Here is a 26034-nt window from a genome sequence, read left to right on the forward strand (position 1 = left end):
AGCGTGCGTCTCTCTGCTCATACTGTATACTAACTCAGGCTCTCCCCCTAACTAAACTGTTTCTCCCTTTCCCCAACTTGTCAACTCCAAAAATTCCACCAGCGTTACACCTTTGGGCTGCATGTGCATCTTCATGACAAATTTCAACTCTTCATTATCAAAACTGTAGCCGTAGATCGTGAACATTCACAGAAATAACAAACACTGTGCATTATATATATATATTAGTTAAAAGTGAACATTGAGGTAACTTTACAGAGTGACATTGGCAATCTGTCATACAGTAAGAGTTATCTGTACTCACTCTGGTTTGACTGGCGAAGTCTTAATGGTGGGAGGCGGAGACGGTGCCACCTGCTGTGGCTGCTGCTCCTGCTGTGGCTCCTGCTGTGGCTGCTGCTGTGGCTGTTGCTGTGGCTGCTGTTCCTGCTGTGGTAGCTGCTGAACCTGCTGTTGCGGCTGTTTCATGTGCACTTTCTGGTGCTGAATAACCAGTCGGTGGTCCAGACTCTCGTATTCCTGCTCCACCTGCTGCTGGTCGTGCAGTAGATCCTGACCCAGCACGTTCTTCTCTGTCGGGAACTGTAGTAGTCGCTGTAGTGGCGGCGACGGTTGTTGGTGTTGATGGTTGTGGTGGTAGGAGAAGGTAGGGGAAGACAGAGGTATCTGGAGAGGGAAGCTGGGGACAGCCAGGGACATCTGGTGGGGAGGGACCGGAGGAGGATCATCCAGAGGGAAGCTCGGGATGAGTGAGGGAGAGACGAGGTCGTCATGATCCAGGTGGTTGTGGTAGTTGCTGGGCAGGATGGGGACATTGTCGTACTCAGACATTTTGGATGAGATGGTTGAGTCCTTCTTATACGACGACACGTTGTTCACACCTTCATGGCCTCCTCCAGTAAACCTTCCCTCCAGATACACACGCACGCACACACACACACACACACACACTTTAGTCCAGTATCTTGACTTCACTAACTCACAATAAAATGACGTATTGATTTCTCAACCCTAAACAATACACGAATGGAAAGAATCTCATATTCTTGTTAGTTTTGTATTTATGTGAACGAGGCAAACGGTCCATCTCCCATAATCACCTGACTGTATACCGCAGTATATTACTTTAAACAACACAGAACATTAACACATAACGTGAGTCTGTTCTTCACGTCATCCACATTATATATAACTTATTTTCTACGTCAGGCGGGGCGGGGGGGGGTTCAGGAGAGTGAGGTAGTGGTGGGTGTGAGTGCTGTGGCGGCCTCCCTGGCAGCAGTACCCACACTCGGCCACGGTGGTCACAACAGGTCACCACAACAACCTGCAACACAACACATATTATTATAACACATGGAACTACATATATTCAAACACATGTAAAATTTAGTAATGAGTAAGATAAGGTTGTTATTATGTAATCCTGAATGAGATCCAGTGTATTTATGTAAGGTAGGGTAGGGTAGGGTAGGGTAGGGTAGGGTAGGGTAGGGTAGGGTAGGATAGGGTAGGGTAGGGTCGGGTAGGGTAGGATAGGATAGGGTCGGTAAAATTCTTAGTGTTCGTGTTATGAGAAAATTTTTTGATAATTGACAGTGACCTCATTACGGATGAAGGAGTCATTCTGTAGCTATATGGTCACTGTTCGTTTACGATAAGGTCATAATGAAGGTCAGACTTACTTGGGGGTTATAAGTAAGGTCATTCACGTTTGGGGTATTTTTTTTTTCTAGTCATAAAATATTGTTTCCATAAATTCGAGATAAAAAAACATGACATGATAAGAAAATTCAGCACCATCACATCACCTAAGTTGTAGTATTTAGATTGTCTTTATCTCGAGGGTTTAGGGGTATACAATGTTATTTTATCATCAGAGGACAATGTTACCCAGCCCGGAGGATCACTGCAGGTGTTTTGTCTCGTATCTTTATACCAGAAAAAAATGATGTTTTTTTTGTTGGTATATTTTTTTCTTTTTTTGGGTAGATAAAGGAAAAATAATATTAGCAACAAGTGTACACATGAACAGACAAATTAAAAAGAAAATGCTCATTAAATAAATTATTTCGTCATGAGTGATACACTTAACTAAAATAATTACTACTTGTTGTTAACCAGAAAAAGTTTGTTAACCTTTATTTAATTTATGTATATTGATCAACAATGTTCTAATACCTTGGTAATACAGTCCTCAAACATGGACAAAATACTAAATTCCTTGAGGTTGTTGTTGATGAGAAACTTAGTTGGAGAAACCACATACAAGCCATTCACAGTAGAGTCAATAAACAGTGCGGTATCCTGTATCACACTTGTCAGTCACTCACTCTTGCAGCAATGAAAGAAATCTATTATGATCTTGTTTACCAACACTTGATACACTGTCACACACTACGGGGGACCTCTGGCTCTTCAAAAACACAACCCTTGGTTACTGCAAAAGTAGAGTTGTGAGGACAATGACCTACTTGAAAAAAATGATCACACAAACGAATAATTTGCTAAATGAAAAATTTTAAGATTCCAGGATATTTACACCTACTGCTGTGCCCCATTTGTTTACAAATCTGTCAATCACTTGCTTGACAACAATTATTTCCAGTTCCGGAATAAACAGAGATACAACTTAAGGCACCCAGAGCTACTAAGACCACCCCCCATGCGCTCCTCTCAGTCCTAGACCTCCATAAAATATCACGGTGTGAAGGTGTGGAACAACTTACCCCCACCCATTCGAGCAAAGACTACGCTCCCTTCTTTTAAATCATCTCTTAAAAAATTTCTATTGTCTAAGTATAAATATTTTTTTTGCAATACCTACTCTATATTCCTGCTTTTATTGTACTACCAAAATCGTTTTGTCAGAAATTATCATGTAGATAGATAGACATTACCATTGCAATAAAAATATTTGCCAACTAGACATAATACTGACAGCTCTGTCCTCTTGTTCCACTTTAATACAACCCAAGTTGTACTGCTTCCCTCCTTATCATATTTATGTATATAAATTCCACCGCGGTAACATTCGGATATGTTCTTATTACCACCATACTATGTGTACTATTCCAGATGATGCTAAATGTTACATAATACTTCCTTTAGATATATGTATAGCATATATCAGGTGCCTACAAGATAGCTCAGGCTCTCAACTGGCTCAGCCATGATAATATTATGATTTTTATCCACTCTGTACCTGTGCTCTTCTGGCTAAATAAACTGTTTCAATAGCAATTTCAATAAACATTCCCTATAAGCTTGCAGGGTTCATGACAGCCGTGTTGACAAATTAGAAAGAAAAAAATGAGATCAGAGGAAGATTTGGCACCTCACGCTAAACATAACATAACATAACGTAGAGTATATAAAGTAACATAATTTGACCTACGATTAACCTAGCCTAACCTAACCTAAGCTAACATACTTTGACCTAACCTAACGTTACATAATTTGACATAGCCTAGCCCAACCCAACCTAACCTAACCTAAACCCTCCAGGTACCGTTAGAGTGTTTAATCATCAAGTGAAATAAGCTGGGGTGCATAATTTTCACGTGATCCAATTTTGCTTTTGAAAACTGCAGCGTTATTTCACAGCTTCAGTGATGGATATTCAGTACAATAATATCGTCTCCTTATTGCTAATTATCTTGTCTGAAATACTGGTAACTCGCCCCTGACGCTCCCCATCAACCCCCCCCCCCCAAAAAAAAAACCGGACCTAAGGGGAAAATTTTGTCAAAAATCATCATTATTCTTGTCACAAATTGCAATTATCTTAGGCTTAAACAAACAATTCTGAATGAACCTACTTTTGCGTCCGTATATCTCCCTCCCCCTCCCCCCTCCCCAAACAGTGACCAGGAGGCTCCACCTTCTCACCGTCTCATGACTTCCCAATGAACAATATTGAAAGGTCCGTCTCCTTTAAAGAATCCTGAGTTCCGTCCTATTGCCTTTTCCCCTTCTCTAAGTCCTGGATATGCTGATGAAAAACATCTTTTTATTATCTCCCCCCCCCCTTCCCCCTCCTCACCAAAAAGAGAGAATGTGAGAGAGAAGGTTAGAGGGGAATGGGTAGATAACAGTGTGGAAGTTGAAGGGGTGGAGAGGGAGGTAATAGTTGACCTGCACCTTACTACCAACTGGCTAAGCTTAGTTTGGGTGCGTGTGTTAATGTACAGACGTACCCCCTGACTCCATCCAAACATAATTATGTTAACATCTAGAATAAACTTGTCCAATAGGACAAGTGTGTGTGTGTGTGTGTGTTTGCGTGTGTGTGTGTATGTGTATAATGACTTTGAACCTCCAGTGAACTCCCATTTAAATACTGAATCAGTGTTTTGAAAAGCATAAAGTAAATCAAATGTGAAAATATGATTGTGTATGTGTCTAGACTCTAGACTATGACAGCACGCCGCTTCTAAAGTGGGTTATGCACGTTTTTACACATTATACATTGTATACCTTTGGTTCGCCATAAGCCTGTCACCACTTTGTCACAAGGCGAGTGGCGAGCATATTGAACAAGCCTGCTCTAGACCAATCCTCCGATGTATGAAGCAAACACTGACACAAAAATGTTGAATTCATCTATGACGACATAAGTAGCGTCACATATTAATTTTGACCTAAGGTTTTCTTTATATGGTGACGGAATATAATTATCACAGTGACAACACCGAAAACCAGGCAAGATTATTTAAGGTTGACTAATTTAGGACTAACAACGCTGGGTGTTTCTGCCTAACATCAGCCACAGTAATTGTAGAAAAAGGGGACGGAAGACACGACACGCTGGTGGCCCAGGGGCTAGAAGGCTGGCAGTGAGTGAGCTGCCATCAATAAACTTGACGGCTGTGGTGTGGAGGCAGCCTAGAATATCTGAACTAGAACACAGGGCACAACCCCCAGACTTAAGAACAATAATCAGTCTCAGATTTTAACTGAGATTTGTATAAGGGAGAGCTGACTTACTATAAAATATATCTTTGTTCCTGTGCGAATGTTACAAGTAGTTAGAGGATATTACAGTTTGCACTAAATGGCTGCGGATTGGCTGAGTTACTGCCATATTTGGAAAGAGGTGGAACATTGATGAGTATCCCATGTCAGAATTTACTGAACGGTAAACTGTGCAGCAAGTGACAGAGAGGAGACAGGCTGTCATTTGAACTGAATTAAGGAGTAAAGAGAGTGGTCATCGCCAAAAGAGTGCATGAGTTTAGTTTACTTGTGATAGACAAGAGGTTGTTGATGGAAAGGATAAACAAGGTTAAAGGGAGACCTGAGACGGAATAAGAGAGCGTAAATAAATAAATAAATAAATAAATAAATAATATTCGATATTGTTAAAGTAAACATCGTCATTATTCGGTCCAAATTTCAGCTTCCTAGCTCAAAAATCGCCTGAGATAATATACCGTCTGGACAACAACCAACCATCGTGACAAACACTGACACAAGAGTACCAGCCTTAGCTCCTCACAGCACCTGGAGAGGCCGGTGTACAATGACTGACAGATCAGCGTTGGGTTAATGTCAAACACAGGCAGTTTGGATAGTACGCCTTTGTACTGATCCTTATCAAAGGATTTGCTGATATCAAGTGTACCTCTATGAGTGATTCAAGAAGTGATGATAGCAGCTCGAGACATAGACCAGTATATCGCTGGTGGATCTGGCTGGCAAAACCACACAGATGATAGTAAAGATAAAGAAGAATTCGGAGTACAGGTATTAAGTCTTGTATTCTGACCAGTCATAAAAACTGTAAGCCTCTTTCATTTTTCTTCAATGCATATTTTCATCTCTTCTCTTCACTCACTAATACTCTGGTCGATGTTCAACAGAATTTTCACCATGTGTACCATAACATTCGGACTGACCCATAACCACCGGAAAGGCTTCTTAGTTCCAATTTAAACTGTACATAGTGTACTTCACAAGAGTAGAATACAGACGTTCTCCATTCTTTTCCATTCGACAGTTCTCAGCTAGAATTCAGTTCCTGAATCTGTACTATCGCCCACCAATGAACTACAGCAGTTCTGAGCCCGTGTCAGAACACATTTAAAAAGCAAAAAGATTCAGAAATGTATTATTTATAATGGCTTTAGCCTTTAGATTATATTTTTATTCAAATTTTGGAATTAATCATTTAAGTGGGCGAATAACTGCCAGCAGCTGTGTTAATTTATCTTGAAAAATTATCCCGATAACATACAAATAAGAATAGTATCCAGGTAGCGGGCCTGTCTGAACACACTGGTACTGTGGTAATACTGTGAGCTGAGAGAGAGAGAGAGAGAGAGAGAGAGAGAGAGAGAGCATTGTGTATTATTTATGGTCTTGATTATCCTTATTTTCCTTTCCCAGGGTAAGAGCAACACTACCCAAGGCCTCTCAGACCTACAACTCCATTGCCACCAACTACTCCTCAGTCCTCACCATTTATAAAACGCTGTTGAGAAGAGGAACCTTGGCAACACTGGCGGGTACACTTACTTCACCCCTTGGCAACACTGGCCGGTACACTTATTTCACCCCTTGGCAACACTGGCGGGTACACTTTCACCCGGTACACTTGGCAACACTGGCGGGTACACTTACTTACACACCCACTTGGTACACTTACTGGCACTGGGGGTACACTTACTACACCCCTTGGTAACACTGGCGGGTACACATATTTCACTATACATTACATGGCTAACATTTTGTTGTGTAACTTTATATAATTCATATTTCGATGCCATTTGTATTGGCCTTGTTCATGGCCTCTGTGACAGCTTGTCCACTGGCTGAGGCATGGTTACTCTAGGAGGATGAGTTGTTATTGATATAGACAATTTCAGTTCCACTGAAGAATAAATTATAGAAGAGACAAGTACTAAGGCGTCTTACTGCTCATGTCTAGAGTGAGTGATGTTAGTCATTGGCCTGTGGAGATCCACATATAAGAAAATTAACTTAATAGGCAGAGGTCAAGGTTACAGTGACCAAGGAATGTTAACTGTTTCCAAGCATCACATCTCAGAAACTACCCGATAAAACTTTTAATTTGTTTAGTGTGGAGGATCTTGGTAAGAACTTCATCAGTTCATTGAGTAAAAACACAAGCGAAGAGTGAACTAACGTCCCATTGACAATAGCGAGGCTGGGGCGAGGCATAACCTCTGATTGCCGTGTTTGTTTGTGAATATTTTATTATTATTTCACCTGAAACCTACGGGCATCATTGGAGAAGAATTATTTTCCTGGCATTGTTCTTTTAAACATCAAAATGTCACCGAGGCAAACAAGAAAAAGAGAACATCCCAAACGGAAAATAAAGAGAGAGATTTGAGGAAAACACGAGGTTGACAGTGGTGGATCTATTCCGTGAACAAAACTCACCAGGCAGCCAGGTATTAGGGGAGAGGAAGTTATATATTTCCAGCAGAATATCCGGAAAATAACCAAGTATTGTGTTGCTCTTCACTTTTGTGTCAGAGATAATATTGTTAGTTTAGATGCTGCACTGTACTGGCTGAGGTGGATGGTGGACAATGACAGATTATTATTATGTCATGTTCGTTTTTGCAACACTGAGAACTTCCTTTCTGAGAAAATTAATTATGGGATTGACTTCTTGATGGTGTGGACACCAGGACGGCTTCAGGTGTTTTAAAAGCTGATGTGAGTGAATTATTAAGATTAAATTTTCTCTGAGAGAGATTAATCTGTTTCAACCACAAGTCATTTGTGTGTTTCTTTGGTCTCCAACACTCAGTGACATTACTTTCATAAAGTTAACACTAAACAAAGGTCAACATTGGAGAATGAGCCCAAGTCATACTACCACAATAGATGTTCCCAGATCAGGCAGGTAACAAATAATCTGTTTATCTAATACAACATTATCTGACCTGACACAGTTGCTGCAGTGTTAAGTTTATCACAGCAGCGAACATCAGTCCTGTTTATATGATAACTTCAAGATATTCAGGTTGAGGTGGTATGTGTGACCCCAGTGTGATTGCATTATTTAATTAGGTCACAGCCAGCCTCCCCCCGACCTTTGACCTCTGTTGCATGTGGTACTTGCTGGTCTACTACGTGCAGAGTCGATAACCCTCGGGTTAAAAATCCCAGAAATCTCACCAAATTCTTTAGAGTTCAACTGGAAGAGTCAAGGAGCCGTGACGGCTTGGTAAAATAAATATTTAGAATATATAAATATATTACCCAAATAAATGTATTACACTAATCTCGACCTTACTATAGTATCTGAAATAAATTCCTCTAACTCAAGTCCAACACAAGGAAGAGTTCATTAAAATGATGTTAACGTTGTTACTCAGTCATGTGTTCCTATGGCACAACCCCGCCTCGACCATTACTGATGACTGAACACCTTCTGTTGACTTCACACGACCTGCCTCACCACACGCAACAGTGTTAGCCTTGATGGTTGTCGTTGCTCTATACAGGACCACAAAAGACCTGTGGTGGTAGCCTTTTTGATTTTCCATTGAGTCGGTAGTATAGTTCGTCACCGGCGAAAGTTCCGTGGTAAAATAACATTAATTATATAGTCAGGGAAATTGTACACTTCGCTGCATTTATCCAACATATAGTATTCTAGTTGGATGGCCGGACTCCTGGCAAATTTCCACGCACTTCACCGGACGCCCGGTCTTAACTTCAGTGCATGATAGCATAAAATCGTACGCCACGGACCCGGATCCCTGGATGTACGAATGGCCTGGCTCAAAGTTTATAATTAAACAGGACAGACACAGTCGTCCCTCGACCTCCGTTGTGAGTTCATTATTAAGTAAGACAGATCCAGACCTCCCTCGACCTCCATATTGGACCCACAGCTGCTGTCGACCTCACTACCACGATAATACGTCACCACCACACCACGGACGGACAGGTCTTGCAGCATTATTCTACAAGTAAACCAGTGCCTGGAATCTTGTTAGTCCAAGATATACCTGTAGTTTCACAGGCTTCATATCTTCGCTCATTGCCTCGGGAACAAGCAGTGTAGCCTCCAGGACTCCACAAATATCATTACACCGTCACTGTCGTCTAGTCCAGTAAAATTACTAGAGTAACATATAGAATGTTCTTCCATGCCGAGGACTCTCACCATCCTACCCAACACAGCCAAGGGCCGTAGTTCTCATAGTTCACTACGTTATATTCCCCGGTCACTCAAGTCGTGTAGACGTATTTAATCAACGCAACAAAGATGGCGGCTAAAATAGTTTCGAAATTCCCCTGAGATTACTATAATAAGATACGCCAACGTGCCCGCGTTACGGACCCAGTTCATATACAGGTAAACAGCAACAAGGGTAGAGAGTGTCGGTGTAAGCGAGCACTGTATCACAGGATTAGTGAGTATTAAGTGGCTGGGGGCGACAAGGACGGTGTCAGCGTTGAAGTGTAAAAGCATCAAGCAGCACCGAATGTTATTGATGGAATGAGTGAGTACTGAGCACTAGTATGAGTGTGTACTGAGCACTAGTATGAGTGTGTACTGAGCATTAGTATGAGTGTGTACTGAGCATTAGTATGAGTGTGTACTGAGCACTAGTATGAGTGTGTACTGAGCACTAGTATGAGTGTGTACTGAGCACTAGTATGAGTGTGTACTGAGCACTAGTATGAGTGTGTACTGAGCACTAGTATGAGTGTGTACTGAGCACTAGTAAGAGTGTGTACTGAGCACTAGTAAGTACTGAGCACTAGTAAGAAGCACTAGTGTACTGAGCAATAGTATGAGTAGTGTACTGAGCACTACTGAGCAGTAAGAGTGAGTACTGAGCACTAGCACTAGTGAGTGTGGACTGAGCACTAGTATGAATTAAGTACTGAGCACTAGTATGAGTGACTGAGCACTACTGAGCACTAGTACTGAGCACTAGTATGAGAGTACTAAGCACTAGTAAGAGTGAGTATTGAGCACTAGTAAGAGTGTGTACTGAGCACTAGTGTGAGTGTGTACTGAGCACGAGTAAGAGTGAGTACTGAGCACTAGTATGAGAGTACTCAGCACCAGGATGAACCAATTTTTACACTTGGCCATGTTATACTCATACCCTAGTGTGGCGGGGCAGGGAGAGGGGGAGGGGAAGCGAGGGGGAAGAAGTATTGGGGGCGGGGGAAGGGGTGGGGGAAGAAGTGTTGAGGAAGGGGGAAGGAGGGGAAGAAGTATTGGGGAATGTATAATATGGACACGAAGTGGTACCTTAAGCTGTGTATTCCTATATTACTCTATTAATTATGTATAGTAAAGTATTACAGAACATGTATTAATTCTATGTAATATTTCCATTTATTATGCACCATGTTATGTATATGAATTATCATATTTACATTTTATGTATTCAGCTTGTGAATGCTGGCATCTGTACATGCCAGCGCGCAGTGATACAAAGAGTGGAGACCACCAGTCCTTATGGTGTGGAAGTGCTCTGTCTTATTAGTTCCCCTGTACATCTCCCGTACGAGAATAAGAACCTATTTTTAAGATAACAAGTGTTTGTGTATACCCTCAGTAGTGTAGAACATTTTGGGGGTATCAAAGGCAAACATAGAGGGAAGGGAGAGGGAGGGGAAAGGGGAGGAGAGGAAGAATTATTGGGGAGGGGGAGGGAGAGGGATTGGGGGGAGGGGGAGAGGAAGTGTTGGTGGAGGGGGAGGGAGGAAGAAGGAAGGGGGAGGGGGTAGAGGAAGAAAGGAGGGAGGAGGAAGGGGAGGGGGAAGGTTGAGGGGGAGGGAGGAGAAGAAGGGTTGGGGAGGGGGGAAGTGTGGGAGGGGAGGAGGGAGAAGTGTTGGTGGGAGGGGGAGAAGTGTTGGTAGGGGGAGGGAAGAAAAGAGACTAGGGTGGAGGGAAGGAGGAGAAGAGTTTACTGTAGAAGGAAGGAGGGGAATGGTGGGAGGGGAAGGGAGAGGGAGAGGAAGGGGTAGGAGTGAAGGTAGAAAGGTGGGAGTAAGCTAGGTGAGTTAATTTTTCAGTTTAACAAATTTATTGATAAAGCTTGGAGTACAGTTTGCTTATTCTGAGTAATTCAGTCAGGTTTTGACACTGAGGGTAGTATCACTTCTCATTGCCACGCAGGACAGAGGTTCATACACAAAGAAATACATCACATTAATTAACAGTATGTATATATATATATATATATATATATATATATATATATATATATATATATATATATATATATATATATATATATATATATATATATATATATATATATATATATATATACATATATATATATATATATCAGATTCATGTGGGTGATGTCACTGTTCACTACCATCCAGGACAGAGGTTCGTACACAAAGAAATGCATCATATTCATTAGCAGTATATATAGGTCAGAGTCATGTGGGTGATGCCCTGTTCGCTGCCATGCAAGACAGTGGTTCATATACATTGGACGCCATATTCTAATTGAAGACTAATCAGTGTGGGCTAGCAAATTTGGGATAAACAGCAAGAATGTCCCCAAGCACCCCCGATTCAATATAGTAATTGAAAAGTTCATGATACAATAAGCCAAGTGGCCTGAAAGTCTTTGACAGTGTCACATTCAATAATATAGTGTTCAAGTGTATGCTTTAAAGGTTTATCACAAAGTTTAGATGCTGAGTGTTCCGGTATGGGTACAGACGTGTCTGTATCCTAGCCTAATTGTGGCCCCTACTACATCATCACATTGTCTGGTTCTGTCCTTATGCTGGCCCTACCGGTACCTTTTGTCACAAAATTTATCATATTTACTAATGCTACAACTGCCAGGTCTCTCTGCATTTCTCAGTTCTTCTAGATCAGAGTTCAAGATTCTGACTTGAATGTTTTTAAGTACAGCATTGGACAAGCCAAGGTCAGGGCCAACATTTTCTTTCTTACATGCCTCATTGGCCAGTCTATCAGCACGGTCATGATACCTAATTCCAACATGGGACGGAATCCACCTAAATTCGATACGAGAGTTGTTCTCATTGGCAGTTATCACATTTCTTTTAATATCACATACAACTTTAGACATAGAACCTGACGGGCTGTTCATTGATTTCAAAGCACTTTGAGAGTCACAGAATATTACCCCACCTCCATTTTCTTTAAGGTAGTCTGTAGCTAAGTAGATTCTAGTTAGTTCAGTTTGTGTTGTACTGGCCCAGTTGTTCAGCCTTTGCTTGTTTGACACTATCATCTCTTTTTCTTTATATATTACAATTGCACAGCCTGTTCTACCTGTGTTTGTCTGCACAGAACCATCAGTAAAAGCACAACATTCACTTGATTTAATACTCTCTATGTGTCTGTTAATAGTTTCTAGTGTGACACATCTCATCACATCGGTGTTTAACATTTGCTTCCTACTGTACCAACAGGAATGTAATTAATAGGAACTGATATATCCAGCCAAGGAGGAATGGCATTAATAGGTTCGTCTGGGGTGATTGCGACATTCAGTTTCAAGAGATCTGCAACACTTTTATGAAACCACGCCCTAAAGAGAGTCTTTTGTGGATGGTTGGCTTCATTTTGTCACTACCTCAAGGCTGTTAAGTTGCTTAGGCGGAATAGTCACAAGATGGAGAGCATGATAGTCAACTACAGAACGAATGAAGTGAAGATAGAAAGTACGAGCATAGGTGATGTTAATTCCATAGCCCTTGCCAACAAGGGTTTTGAGGGGTTTAATGCACTGCATTAGTTTGGCACGAAGGTTGCGGACAAAGTTTGCCTCATTCACACAAATTCCAAGGTATTTATAAGAGCTACATAGTTCTGAGGGCATGCTGTTAATGTTAAAGTCAAGAGGCAGAGGGTGAGCAGGACGAGGATTGAGGACCCTCGTCTTGTCAACAGATATTATGAGACCACATTTCACAGTTCTCCGAGCAAATACATACAGCAAGACTTGGAGCCTGAGCTTGGTCTGTGTCATAATGTAGATATCATCAGCATAGCATATTACAGCCTCGTTTGGCTGAACTGGAATATCATCAATAAGCTTGTGCATCAGTATATTAAAGAGCACAGGACTTAACACTCCTCCCTGAGGCGTGCCAAGCTCAAATGACCTCATTCTGGCACTTTTGACTCCCCTAAACAGAACACTGGCATACCTGTTGGACAGATAACCCTTTATCCATGCCAGGAGGTTACCTTGGTTGCCAAATTAGCAAGTTGCTCAAGTATAATGTCTCTATTAGCTACATCAGAGGCCGATTTAAGGTCTATGAAGGCTGTTTGTGTGTTATCTTTTGAGTGAACAAGATATTCTGCAAAGCATGTCTGTGTGCTGCGCCCGGGCATGAACCCATACAGATTAGGGGCCAGTTTGTCTTTGACTTGAAACATGAGACGGTTGAGAACAACTCTTTCAAGGACTTTACATATACAGGATGTGAGTGAAATGAGCCTGAAGCTTGGAGAGTTAGCTTTAGGGATTGGTACTGTTTCCATGAGTCCATGTCTTAGGCAGAATACCCTGTGTGAGGCTCATTTGATATAGGTCAAGCAGTGGATGGTTAGGGATCTCATTTAACAATCTCAGGGTGTTATAGGTTATGCCATCCTCAGGATGACTCACCTTTTATTAGTGCTGTTCTTAGTTCGTGGTGCGTTATAGGAAACTGGTCAGTAAGGTCTGGTGAGGAACAGGCTATTTCAATATTGAAACCCCCTAGTAATGTGTGTGGTTTTAAGATATTGTTGTATGTCAGGAGGCAGGGAAGTGATTTGTGACACACTAGACCATTGGTCTAATAGCATGTCAGCATATTCTGCAGGGCTGTGATGAAGTTGGACTGGGGTGGGTGACTTGGTAATGGCTCTAATTTTGCTCCACACTTCTGCTAGAGTGGTTGATCTATTAATCCCCTGTAAGAATTGTTCCCAATAGGTCAGGGGTTCTCAACCAGGGGGGAATTTCCCCCCTCAGGTTTTCAGGGGGGGGGGGAGAAACTGATACTAATATGGAAAAATTAAAGGATTTTCAGTATTATATGCATATTATTTGGAATGCATTTTTTGAGGCAGACAATCTTGGAAAGGAGGGGGGAATGACATTCTGACATATGGTGAAAGGGGTGCATGGGGCAAACAAGGTTGAGAACCACTGCAATAGGTGTTTCTCACCTGACCTTTGAGTTCACGAAATGCTCTGTTAGCTTTGGGTGGGTGGGAGGGGAAGAGGGAGACATGAAAAGAGGTAAGTGCGGGATGGGGAGGGAGGGGAGAGGATGGGAGGGGAGGGATGGAGGGAGAGAGGGGAAGAGGAAGTGCAGGGGAAGAAGAGGAGAAGAAGAGGGAGAGAGAGGGGAAGAGGGGGAGGAAATAGAGAAATGTTGTTCGTGGTTACTGCACACTCAAGGTTGATTACCACTACAAAGAGAGAGAGAGAGAGAGAGAGAGAGAGAGAGAGAGAGAGAGAGAGAGAGAGAGAGAGAGAGATGAGGGTGAAGGTGAGGAGGTCAGGGGAGCGGATCTATTGTACATTGACTGCTGCTTTATTCACGCTTGTTAAAGACATCGGTCAAGACGATCTGTACCACAGATCCGTGAGTCTCATACTATTGCTGCTGCTGCTGCTGCTGCTGCTGCTGCTGCTGCTGCTGCTGCTGATGATGATGATGATGATGATGATGATGATGATGATACTGCTGTTGCTACTGTTTCTGCTGCTGCTGCTGCTGCTGCTGCAATTGCTGTTGTTACTGCTGCTGTAACTGCTGCTTCTATTGTTGCGACTGCTACACACACACACACACACACACACACACACACCATCATATATCTGGTTCAGCAATGCTCATTTTACTTATATTATTTTATAGATTTTATTCAAATCGTAACATTTTCAATTGAAACCTTTCACACTTTACAAATATTTAGTTGAATTAAATCCCCTAAATAGCGTACCGCCAAAAAGACAGTACTGCGTGTTGCAATTGATAATTATAAACAATACAATATATTAAGTTCAATCATCGACCTTCCATCAGTCTGAGATACAAAACAGATGCGCTCCAACTTCTTACCACTTATAAAATACTTGAACACATTCATCTAGTAAATAATTGCTGTAGTTTCATGATATTGATAAGGTGATGAAGTAATAATAGTAAAACATTATGTTTTAACAGAAGCTTTTCCGATCGCTTGTATGACATGCAGACGAAATACTGGCAGCGTCGTTGTCGGCGTTAATAAAGGACAACCTTGTACATTTTTCTTGTCAGTCATAATTCAGAAACTTCCTCGACCAATTTATTTAAAATAAATTTATTACTATAAGTTTGTTCACTCCAGGAAGTTTTCTCTCTCTGACAACACTTGTTTTACCGAATTATAGTTACTGTACACTGAGGACAGTGCATTTATTCTTACCACTCAACTCAATGTAGCACTAGCCACCAAGCTATTTTTTACTTCAACAGCAGGACTCTTGTGATCATGAGCCCCCAGCATGATACCCCACCCTGCCTCCCCCCACCGCCTCCCACCCTCCTGCAGGAGTCCAAAAACTTCTTTTTTTTTAAACAAACCAAGAGAACTCTGTGCCCAACCTGGTCCCCGCCTCGCCTCCTGTGCCCTCCCTCCTGCAGGAACAACCTCACGGTCCTCCTTAATGACCTTCCCAGAGCCCTGCTGCTCCACCACACATCCGCCACCTAGCCAGTCCTCTCACATTCCCAAACACTAACAAATGAGATTTTAAGTGAGGATTGCCGCCGTAGGTACAGTATTGTGTGGGTTCTGACTCAAAGTGCTTTTGCAAGATACAACTAGCTTGTTTCTCGTGTTTCATGTTCTATCTTTATTGGCCGTTAACTCCATATAGATCTTTTTACAATTTATATATATATATATATATATATATATATATATATATATATATATATATATATATATATATAACATTATTTGAAGGACGTGTCGTGGTCATCAGCAGAGCGACTTCCATGCCAAGAGACACAAACTGGCGTGTTGAAGAGGAAGTCGCATCTGTCCTGCCTCTCTAACATGACAAGAAAAAGTCAAACAGTCAATTTCTGATGCTGTCATCAAAACTGATGTGGGAACAATCCTATCGCCTTGCCAAGAGTGATTTACGGAATAGCTTACTAAACAACACGGGAGAGAGAGGACCCAGCTGGCCAGGCCACCTCAAGAATATGCGACACGAGCAGACGGCCATGACTCCACCCTGTCTCTATAATCAACATGTAAAGGAACTTGACCAAAGTGATTATTTTCTCTAACATGGATTTTGAAAGTATCTTGTCACACACAGAACACCAAACCGAAAACTTAGATGACTTTCGACGCACCACAGCAAAAAGGTTCAAATTTACCAGTAGCTGAGAACTGTCCCCTCACTAAACATTTTATGTTAAAGAAAAAGCTATGTCAGTTTAGCGCTGCAAAATATCTAAAAACAATCAGATTTTTTTTCTTCAAAACATATGATACATTAGGCCGTATTACAGCCTGTTAACCATAAGCGTGTTACATCAGTATAATCATACAGGCGTTCTGGAGTGAGACCTCAAGCCAGATAATTCATTTCTCAACCTTGGTTTACTTGTGGTGTGTGCGTGGTCACGTGTAGCCTAGCCTACTACCAGGCTGTACATGATAAGGAATGATCTCTCTTGAATTAGTGAGACACTGACGTGGTGTACTCGCTGTCACGACATTGCAGGACAACTCAAAAAAATTTCAAAGTTATCCAAACACACACACACACACACACACACACATATATATATATATATATATATATATATATATATATATATATATATATATATATATATATATATATATATATATATATATATATATATATATATATATATATATACTGATAAAATCACACAGGGAAAAGGGAAACAATGGAGCACCTTAGTTTTCCTTTCCCTTTTCCTATGTGATTTTATCAATATATATATATATATATATAAAGGTTGCCCCTCATATCCGAGGATGGCCGGCCTGAGGACCCATAGTTTCACCTTGAGCGGGATCGAACGCTGGTTCACATACTTGCAAAGCGAGTAAGCCGACCGTTGCTCCATAGGTCGCTGTGTGTGTGTGTGTGTGTGTGTGTGTGAGTAGAGAACATCAGGTAATGTGAATCTTGTCTCTTCAAGGGGAGGAGAGTGTACTGGAAGTTTCACACTCTGGGGTTTGTGACAGTTACCCAGGGAGAAATATGAGTGGTGAGGTGAAGGCACAGCTGTTGTACAGTCTGCTGCTGTGAGTGGTGAGGTGAATGCACAGATGTTGTACAGTCTGCTGCTGTGAATGGTGAGGTGAAGGCACAGCTGTTGTACAGTCTGCTGCTGTGAGTGGTGAGGTAAAGGCACAGCTGTTATACAGTCTGCTGCTGTGAGTGGTGAGGTGAAGGCACAGCTATTGTACAGTCTGCTGCTTCTGGCAATATGAATGTGTGAATTTCTCTCTCGCTCTCTCTCTATTGCTTTATCTTTTTTGTGTTTCTAATCTACTTCCATTTTCTATTTTTCTCCGAGGGCGGCGGACCAAGGTAGCTTCCCTTGCTGTCTGAGATGAGCACATGCAACGTGGTCTAAAAGCTTTTGTAATTATTATTGTTGCTCCTTTATAATAATAATAATAATAATAATAATAATAATAATAATAATAATAACAATAATGATGATGATAATAATAAACCTTATTATTATCATTAACATCATCACTTTTATGATTTTATTATTATCATTATTCCCATAACATTTTTTTTAACTTCCAATTTTCATCCCGGGAGGAATGTTGTAACAGACCTCAAAGGCGTTAATCCTCTAAAATTGAACAAAAGCTAAAAAAAAAAGTAGTGTTATAACAACCCATGTGTATGTGGTCTCTCTCTGGCTTGTTCGGAGGGTCGACTTTATGAAGCGTTAACCTGCACAGTGACCAGCAGGTCCTAAAGTTGCACGTTCCTCGTCCACTGTGTGTGGCCGAGAGAGAGAGAGAGAGAGAGAGAGAGTTACCCATTAACAGTCATTCGTCTAGAAAAGATATCAACAAAACAGAAAAGACCCATACAAGCAAAAGTAAATACCAATCAAGTTAACCAGGAAAATAATATAATAATAATCTTTAAAGACAAAGGTATAAGTATTTATTGACTATATTTTCTGCTGAACTTCGCACAGTACTCAACAGTATTACCAAACGCTCGACAATCATAACCTGACGGTGAACTTTCTTTTCAGCACAGCAGGCATCTAAAACCTCCACAGTCGATTAAATTATTTGCGCCATTTGACGCTCTGGTTTAAGGGAATAAATGTTTGTTGAGAGAAGAGAATGAGACTAGAATTGCCAGCTTTTGTGTATCTTGGCAGCGTTATGTTGTTGGTGGGTGCTGACGTTTACCTTCAACACCTGTGTGTGGTATCATTACGGTCTAAATGCTCTTATGTTTACCTTTCCCTTCTTTATCGTGGCTCTACTTCCTTGTTTCCCTGTGTTATGTGATGGGTTTATTCCGTTTCATTCGTGTCCCTGTTCATCTGACTCTCTATATATCTTTGTTAGTATCTCACGGATGTTTTGGTCTAAGTGGCGCCTCAAAAGCAAGTGGGACTTTACCACGTCACGCGGCCGAGAATGTAAACAATCTTGAGATCCGGTATACTGTGAACACCAGTCAGTCCGTAAGACCTATTGTAAAAACATGATTCATGAGCTGTAATACCTTTATGCAGTGACGTACATATCAGTTTCATGTTATTCTGAAGCACATCTTCAACATTAATATTGAAACTAAATCAGAGGATCACGAATGAAGGTGCCCTGAGTTTGTGTGTGTGTGTTTATTGCTGGATATGTGTAAGCAGATGTGATTTATGGACGAGCTTACATGCATTAAAATATTTTTGTGTACGTTAATGAGCACGACCGTTTGTGTGAATCTAACTGTTTAAATGTGGCACATATCCCTCCCCAGTGCGGCCATCCCCTCTGCAGGAGGAGGAGGAGACTCCCTCATCAACCTCACCTTACACTCACCACAGTTCATCCTCCCAACACACATTATAAAGAATAATTCAGTATAAAAACCTGACAAATGTGATTATAACGCAAATTTTATTATAAAGAAAATAATTCGTCTATTTCCTAGGCAGTAGTAAGTTTTCTGACACGAAGGAGTATGGGAGGCGGAACCATAATCGTCTCTGCCCATAACTAAGGAGATGTAGGGAGACATCACTGAGTCTCTCATACATAATATTATGGTGTTTGATGAGCACACGGCCAGCGATAGCCTCCTTGCTTTATTTAATATAATATGATACTAAACAAGTCACGTGCAGCACTAAGCCAAACAACTTTCCCTAAGAAATAATATCACGTCGACAGACCCTTATACTGATTACTGACACTCGAATTTTGCTTGTGATTAAGGTGTGTAGCGCGGGTCTATTTCAGTTTTAACCACTTGTGTGCGGGGTCCCCTCTAAGCTGAAATTTTTAACCACACCCTGCAAAATACAGTGTACTTAGCAAATGCTGCAGCTTCTGAGAATGTGGGTGGAGCGGGTTTATTACTAAGAGCAGAGACGTTACCGAGAACAAATTCTGGCTTGAATGTCATGTACACTAATACCGACACGTTCCTTGATAAGAGGGAGGAGTTTGAAACACTACTAAGAGTACACCAACCAGATATTGTAGGAGTTGTAGAACTGTTGTACAAGAACAGGAGAATCGACCCAGAGGAATGTGAGTTCAGTATTGCTGGATATGACTCATTTACGAACCTAACTCAAGAATCCTGCAGGAGGGGTGTGGTTATCTACGCTAGGCAAGACCTTAGAGCCAGCCAGGCGAGGGTACAGGGAGAGGATGTCTTTGAAGAGTCCAAGTGGTGTAAAATTAAATTAAAGGGAGGGGACTTACTTATCGTCGGGTGTATCTACAGATCCCCGAACTGTGGCCCACTAAATCAAAGGAACTTAAGAACCTTAATAAACAATGCGGCGATGCTCAACCCCAGCCACCTCCTTATCATGGGGGACTTTAACTATGGCGACATCGACTGGAGAAACGAGTCAACCCCGAATGACTTGAATAATCCTGCTACTCTTTTTGTAGAAACTCTGAGAGATAATTTTCTGTTCCAACATGTGAGAGACCCGACACATTACAGAGGGGAGCAAACACCCAAGCCACTTGACCTCATCATAACAAACGAGGAGGGTATGGTGGCCAAACTGGAACACCTTGCCCCAGTTGGCACCAGTCACCATACAGTGTTGTCATTCAGATTTAACTGTTACCTAGTTCAAGATAAGGCCAGGCCAAGGTGCAAATATTACAAGGGAAATTACAATGGGATGAGGGAAGAGATGAGGGGTATCAACTGGCCTGACTTATTAAGGTACAAGAACGCAGACACTACGCTGAATATCATAACTAGTAAAATGACCCATTTGATCGATAAATATATACCCAAGACCAAACCCAGTGCTTCTAGGAATACGAGGGGATCCCTACACATGAACCATGCGGCGGTCGACAAAATTAAGAAGAAAACCCAGAAATTCAAGACGTGGGTTGGGTCAAACGATGAGCAAGACAGGAGGATGTATGCAAGAGCCAGAAACCAAGCAAAGATAGAGTGTAGGAGGGCTGAAAAGGAGTTCCAAAGGCTGGTTGCACGCGAGGTCAAGTCAAACCCAAAGGCGTTTTACCGCTATGCAAAGTCGAAATTGAAAACGCGAGTAGGAGTATCAGACCTGAGGCTTGAAGATGGTAGTTACGCAGATTCTGACCAGGATAAAGCTGAGGCATTGAACAGCTTCTTTTCCTCAGTGTTCACAAGAGAGGATGCAACTAACCTTCCTGCGTTTGAGGACAGACGGTTCGACACAGCACTGACCCACATTGTGTTCACAGAAGAGGGTATTAGAAATAAACTGTCCAGGCTAAAGGTCCATAAGAGTCCTGGACCTGACATGGTGCATCCTAGAGTGCTAAGGGAGCTGTGCAACGAGCTTGCAGAGCCCCTGAAGATTCTGTTTTGTAAATGCCTGGATGAACAAATGGTCCCCAGTGAATGGAAAGTGGCTTATGTGAGTCCTATCTTCAAGAAGGGCGATAGTCACTCCACGAACAACTATAGACCGGTGAGCCTGACCAGCATAATATGTAAAGTACTTGAGAGTATTATCAGAGATGCAGCGATGGAACATCTACTACGAAACAACCTTGTAAAAGATTGCCAACACGGTTTTATGCCGGGGCGCTCTTGCTTGACACAATTGCTCAAGGTATTGGATATTTGGACCCATATTCTAGAACGGGGTGGTAATATCGACAATATTTACCTAGATTTTGCCAAGGCTTTCGACAGTGTACCCCACGAAAGGCTGAAAATCAAACTGGAAGGGTACGGAATTCGGGGAAATGTCCTAGCGTGGATAGAAGACTTTCTACATGACCGCAAGCAATGTGTGGTGATTAATGGCACGAAATCGTCATCTGTACCTGTAACAAGTGGGGTACCGCAGGGTAGTGTATTGGGCCCGCTGTTGTTTGTTTGTTTCATAAATGATATGCCTGACGTTGTACACTCCTCCATACAAATGTTTGCCGATGACGCCAAGTTATTTCGGGAAATTAAGAACCAAGCGGACTGTGAAGAGCTGCAGAAGGACCTCTGTGGGCTCCAGGAATGGTCGAAGGAATGGCTGCTGAGATTCAATGTCACGAAGTGTAAGAGGATGCACCTGGGGCGTACCAACGGTAAGGAGGCGTACCATATGTCCCAACGGGATGAAGAAAATGTACTAGTTGAGACTGTGTGTGAGAAGGACCTAGGTGTGTATGTTGACAATGAGCTGAAGTTCTCGGGCCATTGTGAGAAGAAGGTAAATCAGGCAAATAAATTATTGGGTCTTATAAGAAGGTCGTTCAGATATCTAGACGGTCCGTCCCTCGTGACGATCTTCAGGAGTGAAGTGCTTCCCCATCTGGAGTACTGTCACCCCATCTGGTCCCCGAGATATGCTAGGGACTGTCAGTTGGTTGAAAATGTTCAAAGGAGGGCCACCAAGCTGGTGCCTGCACTTCGGCATCTCAGCTACCCTGCGAGATTGGAGCGCCTGAACTTGCCTAGCTTATACTACAGACGGGCAAGGGGGGACCTAGTTGAGGTTTATAAGCATCTCAGGGGGCACTACTCAGTTGAGTGTCCTTACTTGGAGCTGGCGGACGCTCGCCCCACAAGGGGTCATAGCTCAAGATTGAAGAAGCCGCAAGTCCGGAAAACCGTGAGGGCAAACTTTTTCGGAGTGAGGGTTGTAAACTCTTGGAACAATCTACCAGAAAGTGTTGTGACGGCACCGAGTGTGAGCTCTTTCAAGAGAAGACTTGACCAACACTGGAGCGGGTTCAGGTACATTCAGGAGCCGGTGCATGCCCAGTATTTGCCAACAGTGCGTGACAGAGACGTGACCGATCGCCCGGGCGGCTAGCGAGCCGACCTTTTGGTGAAGAATATAAAGGAAAAGAGTCGTGACCGATCGCCCAAGCGGCTAACAAGCCGATCAGTGGCGAAGAGGATAAAAGTAAAAGAATAAAATCGTCTGGCGTCCCTGTAGTGATGGGGTTAATGCTCGCAAAGCATAAGTTCAAAACATCTAATAGTTTTATCACAATAACCGAATGATGGTAATTATTAATGAGTACACAAGACATAGTTCCTGGAGACGTTAAGTGTGTTTTTTAAGGCAGATTAAGAGGTTTTCGGGTTAGGTTTTGTAAAAGACCGAAAAGGGTGTAGTCTGGCTAGCAGGTATGTAGCATGTACACACAGGCGTAGAACTGGGCGGTAGTGTAGATAATGTTACGTTGTTGTGGAGTCAGAGGAGGTAGATTCATCTCAGACCACTACTGGAAACCCCTCCCCGTAAAGAACTAATGGAGAACAACCACGCAGAAAACTAATGCAAGACACCATCGTAGAGTGTTAATGTAGAACTATTGGAGAACGCTCCTGTAGCGACCAAATGGAGAACAAGCTCGAAGAAAACCCATGGAGAAAATTCCTGTAGAAAACTAAAGCATATATCCCTGTAGAGAATTATTGCAGAACACCTCTGTAGAAGACTGATTGAAAAACAGCCTCGTGGAGAATTACTTATTCCCTTAAAAAAAAACAGCTAAATAGAACCGTTGTAGAGAACTGTTAAATAACAACTTGGGAAAGATTTAGCAGAGAAAAAACACTGAAAAGCACCTTAACAGAGAACAAAACAACAAACGCTGTGGACACCTCCCACTGCTTCATCTCCGCCTCCCGTGTTTCACAGTCCATCACATTTTAGGCGTAAAGCAAAATAAACAGCAAAACCCACTATATGGTTAAGTGACATATCCGGTTGGTGGTGTTGATAGTAAGGACGGAGGTATAAGTGTGGTGATACTTATGACACACTTGGCGTTAATAGTGAAGGTGAGTGAAGTTACTGAGATGACAAGTTGGAGACAGGTGGATGGCACAGCTCATTGGCAGGTAAAGTGTTAAACTGTGACAGGTAAAACTTCTTGCTTGTGGGAGGTTGTCATCTAAAGGTGGTGTAGGTAGGGTGAAAGGTGAAGTGGAAAGCAGTGTAACCGGGTGTTGGTTACGGTGTGTAGCAGACGAGGCGCCATGCTCCTTGTTGGAGTCGTGTACCTGTGTGTAGCATAACGCTCATCTGTGAGGTAACCGAGTAACCCAATACACATACACGCTACTTCCTTTTATATGAACAACAAACACAAAAAATCCCCAACAAAGAAACATATGTACAATACAAACTAAACATATTAAAACAAAAAAATATATACACAAATGATACACCAAACTGTCATTATCTACAGTAACTCTCAGGTGACGTGCTGGTCATGGCGGGTCACGACAGGGTGTCATCCCACTTGAACGATCGTCTGTTTTATGCAATTTTTACTTTCTTAGTTAAATGATCAGGTTAGGTTAGGTTAGGTTAGGTGACGTTACCTTATGTTACGTTAAGCTAAATAACATAAAACAGACGATCGTCCAAGTGGAATGCAATCCACACACAGACACACAGCCTTCCGGCTGCCATGCTCTTTCAATAAACCGTTAATTATTATTATTATTATTATTATTATTATTATCATTATTACACACACACACACACACACACACACACACACACACACACACACACACGAGTCCTTTATTGTGACGTCACTAGAAGTGGTCCAGCACAAGAGACTAACGAATATGTAAGATATTGACTTATTACCTCAAAGTTAGAGAGTGAGGTCACAACTGTGGCGGGGCAATGAACCAGCATTTCACTGAAAGCAACAAGCAGAACTGATAAGATGATGCGGAACAAGAAGTCACACTTACTGTGCGTTCAGTTTCTTGGGGTGTAGAAGTCACAGATTCTTCTCAAATAAATTTCTTTCTTTCAATGTTGTTCCATGGTTCCTTAACTTGGTGTTTTATAATACTTTATTTTTTGATAAATAACTCAAGATACTAAGGCTCTGTCGTGGTTCGGACACACAGTTATATTTAGTCAGTACAAAAAAAAAAAAAAACTAACGGTCTGTCAACATAAGCACGAGGGGAATCGAGTGTGAGGACGTGAAGCGTGTGGGGTGACCTGACTCAGCCGCGGCAGATACACAACTGGGCTGGGGTCTGGGGTGTTGTGGCAGCCCTGCCGCCCGCCAACCACCCTTACAGCGCAGGGGCGAAGGGAGAGCAGGTTCACTCACACTGGGGATGTCATGTATGGGCAGCGGAACAAACACGTGCACGATCTATAAACGTTCCTGGTGGGTATAAACAATGGTGTATTCTTTTTTTGTGAAGGAGTCTATTTTTTTTCTTTTTTTATATACTGTATAGGGGCCCATGGGTCAACATTTTCAGCAAATCTATAAAAATACAGTAATATTTTACATATAATTAAACACCATGCTTCAACATAGATTCCTTGTTTCATTTATACAATTGTATACTTTCTGAATAAACCTTCAAATTTTGTGGATTTGTAAATCATATGGTACCGATATGTGAGTGGATATTCCCCAACCTGGATGTCCAGTATATTACAGTATAACTAAAAAATGAGCGAGGAGAAAGTCAAATAAGAACTATGAACATAAGGGCATGGCATGACAGCAGGAAGTATGTGTGTTTATTGCAGAGGGAAATTTTGGGTATTAAGTGAAGTAAGATGGACAAGTTCAAATAGTAGTAACAGAAGGCTCATGTTGGTGGGTTTTTTTTAAGGTAGAAGTTGGATAGTTGCGCCGTAAAGGGATAGAGGGCAGTGTTAAACTAAGTTCTGGCAATAATTCAAGTTCAAATATCATTATAGCTTTATGAGACTGAGTTCTTAGAAGTTTTACGAAGATTTAAAGATACGAATGAAAACTGTCAAGTTCAATGGATGTATGTTTATATTTGGTGATTTTAATGTAAAGGAAAGGAAGGGAAAAGCAGCACCAGAAGTGGGATTATAAGAAAATACGATTAAAGAGCACTGCAGTACGTCTATGGGCTCAAGCCAATATTCACGTGTGTATCTAACAAACCCACGAGCATCCTGTCAGTTTCCCAGATTAATAATTATATTATTTAACAACTTTTCTACTCATCTACAGTTCTCTTTCCGGACCATATAGTGCGTATTTGATGTATGTATTACAGGTTACTAACGATCTTGGGGTGTACTGTCATATTTAGGTAATGCTTGGAGATGGGTGTCGACCAGTGCAAGATGTCACCGCTGCCTCCCAGCTGTTCATCACAAACCCAGTTATTGACGCGCGAGCAAACCTGCGATGCCGTAGCAAAAGCAGCCCAGTAGCTTCGGGGTGACCCACCACGACCAGCTTCAAGGACACCCTTCGCCTTCCTTGCAATGCACATGGCAGAGTGACACTAAAGTTGACCGCGGCATTAT

The 26034-nt window shown here is 41.9% G+C and overlaps 1 protein-coding gene across 1 annotated transcript; it reads right to left on the reverse strand.

Moving 5' to 3' along the window:
- Positions 1-300: 300 nt before the first annotated feature.
- LOC121870413 (putative uncharacterized protein DDB_G0294196) lies at positions 301-24736 on the reverse strand. Its single transcript, XM_042372258.1, has 2 exons — positions 24465-24736; positions 301-1327 (listed from the first exon to the last, which is right to left on the reverse strand). The coding sequence occupies exon 2, from the start codon at positions 829-831 to the stop codon at positions 301-303; it is 531 nt and encodes a 176-aa protein (XP_042228192.1). The 5' UTR covers positions 832-1327; positions 24465-24736.
- Between the last annotated feature and the right edge of the window lie 1298 nt (positions 24737-26034).

The sequence above is a fragment of the Homarus americanus genome, unplaced genomic scaffold (genome assembly GCF_018991925.1).
Source record: "Homarus americanus isolate GMGI-L3 unplaced genomic scaffold, GMGI_Hamer_2.0 scaffold32583, whole genome shotgun sequence".
Classification (NCBI taxonomy): domain Eukaryota; kingdom Metazoa; phylum Arthropoda; class Malacostraca; order Decapoda; family Nephropidae; genus Homarus; species Homarus americanus.